This window comes from Kryptolebias marmoratus, linkage group LG24 (genome assembly GCF_001649575.2).
Source record: "Kryptolebias marmoratus isolate JLee-2015 linkage group LG24, ASM164957v2, whole genome shotgun sequence".
In the NCBI taxonomy this organism is placed as follows: domain Eukaryota; kingdom Metazoa; phylum Chordata; class Actinopteri; order Cyprinodontiformes; family Rivulidae; genus Kryptolebias; species Kryptolebias marmoratus.
The window spans coordinates 4,188,635-4,204,544 of record NC_051453.1 but is presented as its reverse complement, the minus strand read 5'-3'; the positions used below and the strand labels follow the sequence as shown (position 1 = coordinate 4,204,544).

Sequence of the window (15,910 nt, the reverse complement as noted above, 5' to 3'; positions counted from 1 at the left end):
TGTTCTTCAGAAGTTTTCAGATTCTTACCTGGATGGCTATTTGCAGAAAATCCCCATGATCCAAGCTGGATTTCACAGTTCCATCCTCATCGCTGCTGCAGCCAACGTCTGAGTGAGGCGAGCGCATGATGAGGAACTCATGGAGGTCCCCCTGTGGCAGAAACTCGAACAGCATGCAGACGGGCTGCTCCTGGGTGACCACGCCGAGCAGGCACACCACATTAGGGTGCTGCAGCTCGGTCAGCACTGAAGCTTCCTTTAAGAAAAGAAAGAGAATTAACAGAAATTAAACTTTAGATTGCTGCAGATCCTCCACAACACTTGAGCACACTCTGAATATTTCTGGTGCAGTGTCACTTTAAAAACTGGCATTTCAGCCAGCAAAATGTTCCTGTTTATTTTAGGATCTATTTCCAATGAGCTCATCTATAGTTCAGTGATTCTCCAGTTGTCCTTCAATGGAAATATAGCAAGGCAGGCCTTAAATCTTGTGGGAGGAGAACTCGTTCCACTGAGAAAGCAGTCTGTCAACGTATGTTACTGATTGAGTAACAGTTCACATGGAGCTTTTCAGAAATGTGGGTTTGGAATTTAAATCCCCTTCTTAGCAAAGGTGAAAAGTGCAAAAATCTCTGTACCTGCTGGAAGTCGCCCCACTGCTGGACGCTGGAAATGTCCTTCAGAGTCTTAATGGCCACAAGTTGAGCCTGGTCCATGCCCGGCAGGTACAGGTGACCCTTGTAGATCTTCCCCAGCGTGCACTCCCCAAGCTCCTCCATGAAACGCACCGCTGACAGGGGAAGCTCCTTGGCTTTACCCTTCAGAGAAAGAAACAGAAGAAGAAGAAGGATTGAATCAATGTTTGTACTATTTATTCAAATGTATGTATATATATATATATATATATGTATATATATATATATATATATAAAATCTTAGAAGAAGTTTGTTTGATTCTAATTTATTTCAGGCACACACTCTGATAGAGCACAAAATACAAGTTTTAAGAAAATACCCAGAGAATTGAAACTTGGTACAATCAGACTCAATCCATTAGTCCCAATAACACCATTTTAACACCCTTTTTAGTTGTGGAGAGTTTTTTTATTTTTCTAAAAGATGACTACAAATAGTTCATTTCACAGTTTTTACCCAGCTTGTTGTCAATGCCAGCAGCTGTAGTCCTAATAAATACCATTTAGGATCATGTACTACTACCGGTTATTTTCTAAAACAGCCCGGAGTAGTGCCTGGTGACATGGTTAGTGTTATAATAGTACTGATAGAGCTTATTGATATAATGCTGCCTAAACACTTAAATAAACTCTTTATTGTCTGAGTCTTTGATGCTCACTGAGGAGGACTGTGACAGAAATGGAGATTCATTTTTTTTTACCAAAGGCTGAGCTGAACGTAAGGGTTGTGAGAGTGTGTAAGCAGGTTTATAGTTCAGCTGAAGTTTATTGTATCTAACTACCAAAACAAATCAGAAGCACTTTGTACAGACAGTCCATCTACGGACAGTTTGGTATTGGTTTGAAATGAGGAACCTTCGTTGGGGGCGAGAAACACTTTATTTGGGAGAAGATAAAAGTGAGCAGAGGTTGGCAGAGATTTGTAGATTCCAGGAACGCTGAGATGAATAATGAAATTCCTCTGTGAGAAACACACACATACACACACTCTCATAAACACACACACACACACACAACATGAGCTCTGAAGGTGTGTGTGTGTGTGTGTGAGTAAGTGAGAGTTTGTGCTGAATATTATGAGTAACACAGATGTTTCTAGTTACAGGTTTGTTTCACCACTTCTTTCCTCCCCACACCCAAACCCTCAGATCCTATTCACACCACCTCAGGTCTGTGTGTGTGTGTGTGTGTGTGTGTGTGTGAAAACACGTGTCTAAAGGAATTGTTACAGGGCCTGACCCCTCCATGACCCTGCAGAAAAGCCTGCTGGGTAACAGAGTAATCTTAACCTCAGACAAAGATTTATAGATGATCAGAAAATGGGGAAAAAGACATTTAATGTGCAAAAAATATTAATAATATATTTACCACTCACTTAAAGAACTTTTGTTTTTAAATCTTTTTTGTAATCAAACTACTTCTGCACACTTTGTGCTTTTTTAACCACTCATATATGAAAACGTTCAGCTCATTCAGGAGATGGGTTTTTTTGTAACTTTTATACTTCTCAAAATATTTAACTTTAATTCCAGATATTCTCCCCATAGAATTAAAGTGAGATCTCTTCACTTCCTTCAGTTCAAATCCTTGAAAAAAATGCTGCTGTATTTATAAACTACTTTTATTGTTTAGTTAGCCTTTTGCTACTTTTGTTTAGCTGAATGTTTGTTTCTTTTAGCTCTCAGTTAGTGTGCTGTTCCTTTTAGCTTGAGTTTCTTTGGTGTCAAGTTGTATTTTGTATGTTTTTACTAACTAGATACTGAAAAAACAATTGAGAACAACACCATTCTGCAAACAATTATCTAGTCTTAGGTTGGATGCTTATGTGGCCAGACAAATATGGAATGCACTTCAGATCCTTCAGGTTGAAGCCCGTTCTGAATAAACTGTATAATTCCTCATCAGCACACTTTTCACTCTGAAAACGTCTCCTGTAAACATAACTCTTTGCAGAAACATATTCACATCTAAACATAAGAAGTGTAGAATCCACTCTATGTCAGAGAAACATTTGTTTTTTAAACCAAACTCCTGCAGAATTAACGGGCTGTGATGTTTCTCTGACATGTTGTGATTCTCTTTGCAGCCGTTGATGATAATATTACATCACCTCTGTTTCGCCAAGATAGACGCACTGATAATCACACACCCTTTACCTCAGCTATTAAAAATGTTGTGAAAAAAGTTAAACAGACTGAGTGTGAAACATAATACACATTGTAATGTGAACTGTGTGCTGGGTGGGAGCGCAGACGTCTGATCTGTTTCACAAAGATGGTTTCTGAAAGAGGGAGGGGGTAAGAAGGGAGAAAAAGATGTCCTGGGACGATGGGAGAGCAACAAGAAAAGATGGAATAAGTGAAAGCAGAAGTGTGATGAAGAGCTGTGGAAAAACCCACAATGGGAGAAAAATAAACAGAGGAAAAGAGCCACAGCTGAACATTCCTGGACCTGCTGAGATCTGAAGCGTCGCCTCAGACAGGTCACTTCCACACACTGAAACACGTAACCCCAGCATGCTGCTGCTTGGACTCCTGCAGACTGCTCTTAAAGACAGAAGGAGTCATGACAGGAGAGTCCAAAATACAGCAGGAGTCAAATCAGTCTGTTGGACCAAACCTGGCTGAGACCAGAGCCGGTCCTGTCATGGAAACAAAACATGTTTCAGGACGGATTCTTACGGTTTTTACAGTCTGGAGTCCTGCAAACATTAGACCAATTATGAGACGTGTAAGATTAAAGAGAAGAGATCCCTGAAAAATGCTTTAGTGTTTGAAAAGCAGCACAGAACAATAAGAAACTAGAGAGAGTTGAAATTTGTTGAGGAAGCTGAAACTGAGTTTTTAAAGTTGCAACAATTGAACCTTCTTTGATTCAAGTTCAAATATCCTGCCTTCACCTGCAGAAACTATAACAGGATGATACTGAATGGTAGTTTCAGGTGTGACCCCACCATGACTGCACCCTTTCATACCTTTGGTTTGTAAGCAGTTGTGAGCATGGACATCTCAACGTTTTGTCCTCGGACCGGTTTTGGCTGACGGGGTGCGGGAGGCCTGGAGGACTTCTGGTTGTTGCGACACACACAAATGAAGAAGAAGAGCAAAGCAATGGCTAAGGGGATCGCCACACTGGGGACCAGGATGTACATGATCTCCATGTTTCCACTCGGCTTGTCTTTGTAGTCTACGGACACAGGAGAACCAAATCACCACGTTTGCAACCAAAATTAAACTTTAAGCTTGTAAATTTATCTAATAGTTAGACAAATTCTCACCACAGAGAGGAATGTCGCAGAGCTCCATGCGGACCCCTTCGTCCAGCGTGAAGCACCAGGGGGCCTCGTGCGTGTTCCCTGGGTTGCGGCAGTACGAGTGGCCCCCGTTCAGCTCCGTGTAGCGGACGGCCAGGAAGGTGTGGCTGTGAGGATACTGGGAGTTCCACGGCTGACACTGGTGACCCGACTTGGTCACGCTGACTGTCCCTCTGTAATCCGCCCCGCTGTTGTTGTAACACTTGTGATCTGGGGAATAAAAAGGGGAGAGGTGCACTTTCAGTTTTAAAACGGCTCGTCTCAGGCAACAGCAGAGCAGGATCAGCATGCAGGTCTTACTCTTGTTAATAGGCTCAGCCATGGGAATCCCAATCCTCAGACAGTTGGCGGCCTCTGGGCTGTCAAAGGCAGCCAGCTCCTCACAGTTCGGCAGTTTCAGTCTCTTCAGAATGAGCGGGTTCGAGCGGGCGATGATGTACTCCGTCTTGCACAAATCGTTCTCCAGGATCTCACATTCGTCTCGGCAAAGGTCCCGGGCTTTGTCAGTCCCCGAGCTGCGGTCGCACGACGGGAAGGCGAAGTGGCAGAGGGACGGGATGGCAAATTGTGAGCAACGATCGGACAGATGATTGGACGTCCCGATCATGGTGAAGGCAGCTGGGAACGAGAAAGGAAAAAGGAAAAAGTGCTAAAAATTATGAATTTATCTTGATTTTACCATCTAAATATTGTTTAAGGGAGGTGACATATAGATGCTTTGCAACTCTTCCTTTTTCTCTCTGTGCTGTTCAACCATCCAATCACACAAAGATAAAAATAACTGATGGTAAATGCTGCCATTTTAAACGTATGACTCATAGCTGCATGATCATTGGAAGCATATGCTTTTCAGTGGTTGTCATTACCAGTGAAGCAGCTTTGTGCCGTATGGAGAAGCAGACAGGCAAATAAAAAGTGGATAATTAAAGCTGGCTGCAGTCCAAATATTCCTGCAGCACATGCTGCTTAAATAAAACGATCAGAAAGATCAATAAAAATGATCTAGACCTAAACTGTTGAATGTTGATGCCTTTGGTTTAACATTTATAACAAACTGAAAGCTTTTTATGGTTCAGTAAAAAAAAAAATTATTGTCTTTGATGTTTGAGATTGAAGTTCAGATGAGCGTTTGTTCAGGCGTTAGGCTAACAGCTGCATGGATGAAATCAATAACGTGTAATAAACTGACCTCTGAGGGGATATGCACATCGACACCAACACTGAACGTTTGCTCCATACAGACCAGAGAGCCCGCTGAACTCTCTCTGAACTCATACATAAAGATTAAATGTTTTCTTTTATTTATGCAGAAAGTCACTATAAAGTATAGGTCACAGAGACATGCATGACTCCTGATGGTTTTACTTGATGAAAGTGGGCCTACAGACACAAAACAGTAACGAACAAACAAACAAACAAACACACACACACACACGTAAAAATATTATATTACTTGCTATATACTGTTGTTTAAAGTTGTACTATAGTACCAGCGATCGATGTGTTGGTAAACTAAAGCAAAGTTATCCCCTGTGCTGCAGGTGAATGCATCAGTTCAGAGTAAAGATAAAAAAACTCTCAGAATCACACAATGTAACATAAACTACTTTCCTAATTAAATTTATATCGGCTACTAAAATGTGATTAGAAATGATATTATCTTCTTTTTTAATAAATCCTATTTTGTTATTTTTTTCCTCTTGTTAATGAGCTGTCCACAACATTTTTCCAACTCTAACATCTGGTTAAAACCCAAGTTAGATGCTAGAATTATTACTAATTTAATGACCACAGACAAAACTACTGGAGCTTCTTCAATTTAAAGAAAATCATTCATCAAAAGCACCCAACCTTCATATTTTAGAAAGCCTGTTCAAAAACATATAAAACTTGATAAAACAATATTTTTTACCTCCACCAAGGAGGTTATGTTTTTGGCAATGTTTTTTTTTGTCTATTAGCAAGATTACTTAAAACTAATGAACAGATTTGGATGAGATTCTCAGGAAATGTTGGGTTTTTCACAAAAAACAATTCATTATAATTTGATCATGACCTGAATCAGACTTTTTTAATGATGCTATGGCCTCTGCAGGGGTTTGTGCTCTCCAAGTCCTTTTACTTGTTTTATGAGTAAACTATGAAGATAAAAATACCTCATAAATTATTTGGTTACAAACAAAATTATGCAAATAAAATAATTTTAGGCAGAAAAATGAATAAAGTCACTATTAAACAGTGCATTTTTTTGTTTTACCTGTGATCTGGGTTTCGATCTCCCCCTGCATCTGCAGCGAGGCGACAAAGATGCTGCGGTTGCCGATGAAGCGGGCGCAGGCTATGCCTCTGTACGGCTGGCAGAAGCCATCTTCATCATTATCATCCCTGACAAGAAGAGAGAATAAAATGAACATTTGAAGCTGACATCAGTGAAACAGTTTAAACCCTTCTTTCCAGAAGATCAAGTGCAAAAAGAAGCAGGTGGATTATAAAAACACAAAGTGCAGTTCACAAAACCGCCTCTAGAGGTCAGTCAAACTTCGGTTATTACACAGAACCTGCTGATTACACTTCTGCTGGAGGAAAGTCTGGTTCTTGTTTCTGCTTTCGCTTGGCTCAAGATAAGTCATACTCATGTCAAAGGCAGAGACTTTACACACACACACACACAAATAACAGCACAGATGTAAACCACATTAAAAATTAATATTTGGCTGATGTTGGAGTTTATTCCTCTTAGAGCAGAGAAATGTCACTATGAGCTTTAATTTAAAACATCTGGAAGGAGAGCAATCATGTTTTCACAACTAATCAGCTTTTACTTTATTAAAGGTATTTTCTTTGTTAAAACAGCAACTTTTTCTGCTGTTTTAAACCTCACTTTTCCTTCTTTATCTTCCTGAATGTGCTCTGATCTCTCACCTCTCCTAATATATATAAATACACACACACACACACACGTACTTGCACGCACACATAAACCACTAGCAGGCTGTTCGCTCAGTGTGAGATCACTCAGTTAGGAGCTTTAAGTCAAGCCATATGGGGACTTTCAGAGCAGGCGAAGCCACAGTATATAGTACCGTGGAGCACGTGATGCCACTGTGCACAGAAACACACCATGCATCACAAAATGCTGTCCAAGTTTTTTTTTGTACTTTCTCTGTTTTTCTTTTTATTTAAAAGGGTTGTGGGTGGTAGGTGTTGTCTCAAAAATCCTCCCCACTGAAAAAAGCATTATCAGGAAACAACTTAGTGTGTCAGGACCAGGTGCTAGGGTAAGAATCAAACAAACAAATAAAAGATGGCCATGATGGTCTCGTTAGTTCTTCAAATTTACCCTTCCAATATTTATATCATCCCTATGATATTCCTGCTAGAAGTGACTCAGGTAACAACTAGCTTCTGCTGGTATTTGTGATGAGAATTAGCCAAAGAACTGTATGCAAAAACATCATGTAATGAAAATTGATGGTGGTGTAAAGTTTTACGAAATAGCATATAGACTGCAAAAGTTTTTTGAGATTAGAGTTGTTTTAAAACAACAGTAATCCACTTTGTTCTTTGCCATGTTTGGACTAGCTGTTAGCTTGTCAATCTATCAGGAACCAACTTTATTTCTCCAAACCAAGAGTTATTACCTATTACCTATCTAAGGTAATAACAATTGTTTAGAGCCAGAAACCTACTTCAAAATATCTGAAGCACCACTTTAAGGCCGTTTCTTTTGCTAACAAGAGTCAAGCAGTTTATTAGAGATGCAACAACATGTGAATGACACTAAATTTGATTCTGGAAAAAGTAAAACTGCATTAAATTGCTTCCAAGATGCAACTGAAAACAAGGTGACAGAAAGTTCAGGCAGGCACACACAAGTGCATGAAGATACATGTGGGTACAATCATACAAAACACACACACACACACACACAGACCTAATGACATCAAGGGTGTGTGAGGTGGGTGTGAGTCAGGGGTCATTAGGTTCCCTTTCTCTGAGGAGTGTTAAGTGACTGAAGGGCCAAGGTCAGCTCTCCCCACCCCTGACTGTGCACATCTTAATGGGCTTTCCAGATACACACACACACAAACATACACATAAATATAAAGCAGTGGTCTGCATACTGACGATTCCTAACATTACATTTAATGCTGGTTTAAGCAGATGGTATCCTTAAAATATATAATTTCCAAATCAAAAATGAATATGTCAGTAAAAATGAATTTGGGTTGTGGTGTGTCTGCAGAAGTCTTAAAGGCCCTTTAACAAGCCACAAATTTACAAACTGCTTCATCTTCAAACCGTTTCCTTTGGCTGGACTTTTTAGGTGAAAGTACAGCCAGACATTAAAGCTACAAAGTGAAAGTCTGCAGTAAAAAAATAAAAGAGATGGGACTGTGAGAAGTGGCAGAAGAGTTTGAAGGATTGATGAATGATTGGGTTGTCAACATTCTGAATGTGACGAGCCACAATTAAAAGGCAGCGAGAGCACGAGAAAACACGCACGAACGCAGGATAAGGAGGGCTGGAGTGTGTCCAGGCAGCTCAGAGGTTAGTGCGTCACAGAGGATGGAGGACTCACACACATCCACGCTAGAAACCAAGCCACACACAGACAAGTAAATGACAAGGGAGAAGAGACGATCCACCACAATGCAGCCTTATTCCTGTTGGGTAAATTATAACGTTGGCCGGTCCAAATGCCCTCAACCGAATCGTTCAGCCCAGATCACTGCTCTCTAGAACTTTATTTCTTCTTTTTACCAAATCATCTTAAATTCATGCCCAAGAGACTCAAAGTACCTGCAAATGACTTTTAAAATCAAAAAGAGTTATGGTTACAGAAAGAGAAAGGATTGGAACCAGCGAGAGACGTGACGTTTTCTAAAGCCGTCTCCTGAGTCGTGTATCCATTTATTTCTGCATGTTTGTATGTTAGAGATCCCAGAGAGGGAGATCCAAGTGTGGTTGCTGTTTGTGTAAACAGTGGGGAATTGGTTGGGTCTTTTATTTTACACACCAGTGCCGCAGGCCCTCTGTGTAATGTTTTATAACAGGTAATTACAACAAAAAGGTTTTTTTTTTCTTTTTTCATCCTCGATCTATAATGCAGAGCTGAAGGGAAAAACAAGTCTCACTGCAGAATCTATGAAACAAGGTATCGAGCTCACTGTCTTTTTATGTATATATTCAGGATTTGCTTGTGAAGCAACAGCACCAGCCAGTGGGGACAGTAAAGGTTACTGTTCAACTCTTCAGGGAAGTTGGACTCTGTACATATAAGACCTGATTGTCTGCAGAAATTAAAAGGCTTCAAATTTCTTAAAGGGATGAAAATCAACGGCTGCCTTTCATGGCAGGGTTTCAAACTAAGAGCATCTTGTGTTGAGAAGAGAGAGATGCAGCTGTTGTGGTCAAACCTGTATAATCTTATGAGATAGAAACCAAAGAACAAATTAAAGATGTATTTAGGACAGAAAGAGACCAACCTGGAAGAGTTAATTAAATATCTGCTCCTACCAAAACACTGTTTTATGTTGATAATTGATGATAAAGACAACAATATGACAAAACATTTTATGTGTTATTCCTGCTATAATCTTAAAAGGTCATACAAAATTTGCACAAGTTACTAACTGAACTCAGGCTGTGGTGAAAATCTTTTCTAAATTTTTAGTTCAGTGTGTACCTGCTGCCTGTTTAAACTTTTATCTTTACAACAACCAACAATCCTTGCAGGGCAGTGATCTGTGTGCCGAGCTTCCTGCGCCGGTGTAGACTTACTTACAGGACAGCTCCACTATGAGAACTGCCTGCGTGGTTGCACTGCATAAAGATCTCTCACTGACAGGGAGCCAAAATGGCCACCAGAGGCTGAGGTTGACTGGGATCTGTGGCTGCCAGTGGCCCATGACCACACTGGGAATAAAGAAGGAGTGAGGGCAACCCAGGCGCTGCGTTAGGATACAATGAAGAAAGAGAAGGCTCTGTGGGTCCTCATGTTACTACTACTCACTGATGGCGACAATGGGGGCTTCTGTCAACGAGAAGGAGGTTCAGGGAGAGCTAAGACAGAAGGGAGGCCAGAAGAAGCATACACCATGGAGGTGCTGTTTTTTCTCCCCTTTCAAATGAAAAATTAAGGTCATGTCTAATGGAACGCTTCAGAGAAGAAATCTGTCAGAAACATTTGTGTTTTTGGTCAGTTTGAAGGCTGATCAGGTGCCAAAATGTTCATAACATTAAAAGAAAAGAACCTAAACTGATTAAAAAGTATGAGAGTATCAAATATCAAAAAAGAAAGAATTAAAGGCCTAACATTCCTTGAAGGAATGCATATTGCTTGCCTGTTTTCAACCCAAAGTTTTAGACTGAGATCATCTTATATTAAGAAACGAGTTGTTCAATAACAAGCTCACTCTCTAAGTATATGCTGTGAATGACCCTCAGCTACTACATCAAATTTTAGTTCAATATCTCTTAAAATAACTGAGTTATAGGCATTTTTGTGTTGGCTGATGTTGATTAGCTGGGCAAAAAACATCATCTGCCTTTCAGCAGCAGGTGACAAAAGTGCATAAATATGGAATTTAGATTCTCCAAGTGTTAAATTAGACTTAACTTAGTCCCCAGATGCCCGAACATCTTTTTTTCATTGATATTTAAACTCAGAATGGCATTAATAAAGTGGACAAAGAGGCAACCCTTTAAATCAGTCTTTACTTGGCCTACAGTCATGGCAATAACTCAATGTTGAATATATAGTTGTACCTTATCCAAAGAACCAAATGTAAAAGGTTCCAACTCAAGTAGGCCTTAATTTTTTTTTTCTTCCATAAAAGCACTGCTGGGTTGGATCAAAAGAAACTAAAGTTTTAATGAAACTGCCTGCAGTCAAATTACTCTGGTATTTACCAGAGCTGGACTGAAGAATTTGTTTTGAGGGCAAAGTTTTGCCTCCACAGGCTGTCAGTGATGTTTTTGAATGAAGCTAAAGGCTTTTAATAAAGGGGTTACACGCACACACGGTAACAGGAAAAGACCCAACATCAATCCCATCACTCCTCACAAAACTCCTGACCCGGTGACATCACTTCCCCAGAGGACTGCAGGAAATCAGAGGTGGAAGTGAGGATATGGATCGGCATCGGGAGGGGGGTGTCAGTCAGCCTGTCAATTAGGATGGGAAGCAGTACGTCTCCTAAAGAAACCAACATAAACTCAGGAATGTTTAGACAAGACGGACAAAAGCACAAGTAGCTCTGGTTTGACTAATCAGCCGAAGATTGAAGAAACACACAAGGGTAAATAAAAATGGGACAGAAAAAGTCAATAAAAAAAGATATCTGAGGAGACTGATGGCTCATCAAAATGTGACCATTAACAACGTGGACTTTCAGAAATCTTCACTCCTGTGGATGACAAACTTGACTACTGCTTTCCTGTTTTTGTTGCTATAAAAATTCCATCCATGAATTTTCTTTTTCCTAATAGCAAGCCTGAAACTGACTCGAGGCTGTCTGGAAACCTTAGTGTGGAAATAATAATAACACCAAAAAACCCCCCAGAAAAACACAAAAAAACAAAGAACAGATGAACACAAGCGCCGAGAGCAAAGTTACTTCTGTGATTTAGATAGTATTTATTCCCCTCTCCCCTCAGTGTACACACACACTTAACTGCATAATTTACGACAGCTTATTGCAGAGATCGCAGATCTCAATCTGAACACTTAAAAAAACAGGAGGACACATGTTTTGGTCGACTGACTACTGAACAGGCTTCTGGAGCATGAAGGTACATGTTTAAACATGAAAAAAAGTGGACTTATTCTTGATGAGAGTGATTAAGAGTTGCTAAAGACATTTACTGAAGGGAAGGAAAATACTGCTACACTGTGGAGCTCATAAATAATCCCTCTTTATACACAGCGCTGTCAAAGGTGTCTGTAAGACACAAAAACAAACAGAAAGGGGCTGTTTGCTTAAAGAATAGACACACATACATCCACTGGGTAAAGATGGTAATAATGACGGATATCTTGTCTGATTTTTTGACTCGTGCTATCTGACAGTGGCCTGCGGTTACAAAGATATTATGATCTTTTGACTGGAAAACTTCCTATTAATAAACACATAGTGAGAATTAATCATGTAATGCATGTGGTACTCAGTAAGTTCAGAATTGTAGTGGATATTAAACAAAAAGAAAGAAGATTCCTGGCAAAAAAAAAACAAACTAAAATGAGCAGAACACAAGCTTAACACTAAAAACAGCAGAAGATAAATATGACAGAACAGCAGTTCAAAGCTAAAAGCACCAAAACAGTATCTAAAATCTAAAATGAGCAGAAACAAAGGGTAAAAAGAGCAGAACAGATGCTAAAAATGGCAGAACAGTATCTAAAAATACCAAAATCAATGCTAAAGCTAAAATGAAAAAAAAAGTAGTTAATAGCAAAACCATAGCTAGAAGTAGAATAACAGTTGCTAAAAGCTAAAAGCAGCAGAATGGAAATTGTTGCAACTTTATTAAAGTTTTGAGTCGCCATGTAGTGTCCAACAGTAACTCCCCAGTGAGATACTGGGTTTTATGGTAATACAATCCATTCAAGCTGTTTGACTAGTTTAAACTTGACATTTAGATGTCTTCTTCTGAACATAGACCTAAACCAAGAGCGAATTGTTTTCTTACAAAATGCAATTTGGTGGACGCCAGGACTAATACACACATGAATGATAAAAAGACCTCCACTGATGGAGAAAAAGGGCATCTTTTATCAATTCTTGTATCATCAAATGGAGTTGATCCTGTTAAATTTACAAATGACTAAATATCCTCTAGCTGTGACACGGAGGGTTCAGATCCAAACTGCAAACAAAAGCCTCCATTTATAGGTAGAAACACTCAGGTACACTGTGGTCGTCTCTGTTTCCAACACCACCGCATACATGTCTGCATGTATGTTTCTGTGTTTCTGCTCAGGAGAGTGTGTGTGTTCACAGGAGGTTTGGGGCAGAGTTCAGGGAAACCCCACATACCCAATCTAGGCCTCGAGGCCCTCGGGGAGAAAACCACGATTCACAAAAAAACACAGAGACAAACACACACACACACAGTCTAAACCACAGACTTTACCAGACATGACCTTGACCAGACCTGCCAACAGGATCACCAACAGACTGACACAAGGGAATCTGGGAAACAGGAAACAGGAAGTGGGTCGTGTCCAATCTGAGTGTGAAAGCTGTGTTAATAATGAGTAGTGTAAGAAAACCACGGTGTGTGGCAGAGTGTGCAAAGACAGACTTGAGGTCTTACTAATGACTAATGATGTAAATTGCTTTAATAGTTAAAGCCGCTTTACGCATCATGGCAGTCCCCAAGAGTGTGCCTTTGCATGTGTCAGCCCGGGTGTGTGTGTGTGTGTGAGTGTGTGGGCAAAGCTCCTCTGATGTGAGCAGAATTCAGCAGAAAAGGCAACCAAGCTTTTTGGAGGGGTGGGGGCTGTAGAGGAATCTCTTGTTTCAAACAGTGCCAGTGCCCTGGGACCAGGCCATGTCAAAGGGCCCGTCCCCAGTGAGCCATATTACGACCCTGATCTCCAATCAATCAGCACCACCCTAAAAAGAATTCACAACATGATGGCAATTAAGGCCCACAGAGGATTTAACTAAACATGTGTGAGAGACGAGGTTTCTAAGAGTCACTGTGTGCAGTTCTTTGACTCCATGTTTAATGGATAAAACTGGGGCAACGGCACAGTCTGCTCCGGATGTGCAGAGTTGACGTATCTCACCGGACTGGAGGAGACTAGTTGGGGACACAAAACTGCAGGACAGCAGGGAGAAAACAGACTGCCATTCGCCAACTAGTTGCATGTTAGTTGGATACTATCTTAAAGATCAGATAAAAATGACTTTGCCTTTCACAATAGTAGGACATACACACATTTAACAACTAACATTTTGTTCCAAGTACGTACAGACATAATTTTTTTTCTTGTTTTTGCCCAGAAAGTTATATCAGTCCGTTCCCCATGTTTGGCAAATTAGTAAGGAGACTGTTTGGGGATTGTGCAAAAGTTATTGTTTTGTTTGCAGTTAAGTGGTGGCTCACTGTTGGCGAGCTTGACAGTAAGAGTGAAACAGATATTTTTGAACACGAAGTGAAATGAGTTTCAGAGAAGTCTCATGTGCTAAAGCAGCGCTGAAGTGGGCCAAGCATTTAGTAGAAAAGTACATTTAGAAACTGAGCGGGTCTGTGCTTACCCCCGCTCCCCCTCCCTCAGTCTGCATGGGTACAAGGCTCTTGGTGCGGAGCAAATCATCATCCGTTCTGGCCAACATCTGAGAGCCACAGCAGTGTTGACACTGGCACCGGGGTGAGCAGGAGTGAAACCAAAATCCAGACTTTCTGAATACACCACACACAAGTTCTGGGTCTGAGTTAAGAGCCTATTGTGACCAAAAACAGCAGCTACTCTATGCTGCGGGCTGAGGGGCTGTGGGGCTGCTGAAGAAGCAGGCTGTTTCAAAACATGTTTCTCGTGTTTCTCACATTTTGTACATATATAAAAATAGTGTACAACAAGAAGTGGTCATACAACAAACTACATGTGCGACTGTTACCTAACACAATGATTGGTTAAAGGCAAACTTACTGGTTTTAAATGCCTGCCTGATTAAAGAAGCCAGATATGTGACTTGAGGAGCTTTATATGTGGGTTTTGTTATATTTGAACAAACTTAAGCAACTTAAGCAACACAGAAATGGCCTTAAATCATTCAGCTTTAAAGATTTTGAGCTCAAATTTTGTGTGGAAATAGTTGAGAGTCATTCCCAAAACATACTTCAAAAGCTAAGTGGTCATATGAGATCTCGCAATAATGTGTCCAATCTCACAAAACGTCATTTTCAAGATTTGATCAAGAAGGCTAAATCTCAATCGATGCTTAAGATATGATAATAAACTAAAGAATAAAACTCTGGCATGAAAGGCGGCAGGTGGTAGGCATTCTTTCAAGGAATGCTAGGCTTTTAATGTCACCTGAGCATTTCCTGCACTAGACCAGGGATGGTGCTAGAGCCTGTTCCTGGTTTTATAAAGGCCTTCAGGGGCCCACCTCCAGCTCCTCTGGCGCACCTGTCATGGGCTGCAGGTGGAACATCAGAAAGCTTTTTTTCTTCAGCTCTAGGTCTTGAAATGGATCACACTGCTCAGAGCAACACCTAATTATAGCTTATTTTGGATAATTTTCTCAAATTTGCCATTCAAAACCATTTACAGCATCTCCTCATCTTTTTACAATTTACAAACCATCACAAAAGACTTGTTTTTGGTCTTTTTACGCTTTAACAAAAGGTAACTGCACAGACACTGAAGATACAAGCCAATCACAACAAATGCTGTATAAGGAAAAGAAAAATAAACTTAGAGAGTTTTATACATACTTCAAACATGTATTTGAAACATCCGTAGGTATGTTTGAGTTAAAGCAAGTTTAAACAATTTGACTCTGTATGACATCTTCAAATCATCACACATTTATGAAACAACTTCCTTAAAAGCAATTTATCAATCAACCCCGACGCTGCATAAAATGAAACACGTGCTACGATCCTGTCAAACTGCTGCTTAGCTTTTCAACTTTTTGGATTCTTTGACAGAATAATTGGATCGTCAGTGAGCCAGGCACATCTGCTCCTAGGTCACTTTAATACAGTGTGTTGACAGCTGGCTAATTACAGCGCCATCTGCGAAAAGGCTGCTGTTTTCCTGCAGAAAAGCTGGGCCCACTCACACATGTCCAGGACGACGTTACACTGAAGATGTGTGTTTAAACCCACCTGATTGGAGCGATCCCTTCAAATCGTCAGGTTACACCAAAACAAAAGCTCA

General features: G+C 40.4%; 1 protein-coding gene across 5 annotated transcripts in view; it reads right to left on the bottom strand.

Moving 5' to 3' along the window:
* The window catches only part of ror1 (receptor tyrosine kinase-like orphan receptor 1), a 117,770-nt gene that overhangs the window by 15,946 nt on the left and 85,914 nt on the right, over window positions 1-15,910 (bottom strand). For all 5 annotated transcript variants that reach the window (XR_005232794.1, XR_005232795.1, XR_005232796.1 and 2 more), the window contains exons 5-10: window positions 6,266-6,393; window positions 4,309-4,626; window positions 3,973-4,218; window positions 3,670-3,881; window positions 639-818; window positions 29-256 (exon numbers count right to left, since the gene is read on the bottom strand). Coding sequence is in view for 1 of the 5 variants with exons in the window: in XM_037974089.1 (XP_037830017.1) it covers window positions 29-256; window positions 639-818; window positions 3,670-3,881; window positions 3,973-4,218; window positions 4,309-4,626; window positions 6,266-6,393 (1,312 nt within the window). In the remaining 4 variants the exon portion in view is untranslated. The remainder of the gene's footprint in view (window positions 1-28; window positions 257-638; window positions 819-3,669; window positions 3,882-3,972; window positions 4,219-4,308; window positions 4,627-6,265; window positions 6,394-15,910) is intronic.